Source organism: Arachis duranensis, chromosome 7, assembly GCF_000817695.3.
Source record: "Arachis duranensis cultivar V14167 chromosome 7, aradu.V14167.gnm2.J7QH, whole genome shotgun sequence".
Taxonomy (NCBI): domain Eukaryota; kingdom Viridiplantae; phylum Streptophyta; class Magnoliopsida; order Fabales; family Fabaceae; genus Arachis; species Arachis duranensis.
Window position 1 is genome coordinate 1,906,002 of NC_029778.3, and position 1,255 is coordinate 1,907,256.

General features: G+C 32.7%; 1 protein-coding gene across 1 annotated transcript in view; it reads right to left on the reverse strand.

Annotated features, from left to right (window-relative positions):
• The window catches only part of LOC110273835 (heat shock 70 kDa protein 2-like), a 1,910-nt gene extending 1,222 nt beyond the window's left edge, over positions 1-688 (reverse strand). Inside the window, exon 1 of the mRNA XM_021126931.1 lies at positions 469-688. Coding sequence (XP_020982590.1) covers positions 469-688 — 220 coding nt within the window. The remainder of the gene's footprint in view (positions 1-468) is intronic.
• Positions 689-1,255: the final 567 nt, after the last annotated feature.

Consider the following 1,255-nt stretch of genomic DNA (forward strand, 5'->3'; position numbering starts at 1 on the left):
GGTATAATCGTCTTACTGAGTATCTGGCCAAAAACGGATTCAAGAATGATGATATCTGCCCATGTGTTTTCATAAAGAAATCTGCATCTGGATTCGTTATAATTGCTGTGTACGTTGATGATTTAAATATCATTGGGACTCCTGATGAGATTCCAACAATTATAAAAACTCTAAAAGAAGAGTTTGAGATGAAAGATCTTGGAAAGACTAAATTTTGTCTCGGCCTGCAGATCGAGCATATAAAAGACGGGATCTTTATTCATCAAAATTGGATAATTTATAATTTGTAAAATTGAGCTTTTATTCACAGTCTTTTAACTTGCAAACTAATAAAATGGCAAATGACTAACTAACTTCAATTAACTCAACTAATGACATAAGTTGCATCGCTAATATACAGGAAAATGAACTTAAAATCAGAATGGTTATTGGTTTTTATGTGGGAAAAAAAAAAGATGAAATACTTACCAAAGACAGTGTTGGTGGAGTTGATGGCAGCTTGGTTCTTAGCAGCATCACCAATCAACCTTTGATTATGAGTGAAAGCAACGTAAGAAGGAGTTGTCCTGTTGCCTTGGTCATTGGGTATGATCTCAGCTCGAGAATGTTGTTGCTGCCACACTGCAACACAAGAATATGTTGTTCCAAGATCTATTCCCACTGCATGTCCCTCACATTTTTTGGCCATTTTTCCTTCCAAGTAAATGGAATGTTATCAGAAGAAATGTGAAGAAGACAGTCTATGGAAAGGAAGAGTCTAAAAGTTCTGTTCTAGGAAACTTCATAAAGATATCATAAGTATACAATTTTGATAGACTTTTTTTTTTTGAGGTTTTAAATACAATGTATTATTACAAGTTAAAAAAATATTTCTACTCCTTTAACCATCTTACTTGTTAACTAAATTTATTATAATATGATACGATATTGTACTGACGGTTCATTGTCGAATTTTAATTTTTTGCATTGAAGTATTGCCATTTGCCATTACTATCTTTTGGCAACCATTCCCAACAGTATTGGAACCAGGTAGCTAATCAGTTTTAAATACAAACATTTCATTGGAAAACCATACTACATTTATTCTTTCTCTCTTTTTGGAGGCTGCATTAATGTACTAATTGTTGTGATAAACACAAAGGATATGGATGCCCATACAAGTGACTCAGTTTTTATGTTACTAATAGAGAATAAAATTAATATGGGTTGAAAACATTCCTCCTATATGCTTATAAATAGGAGGTTAACCTCTGTT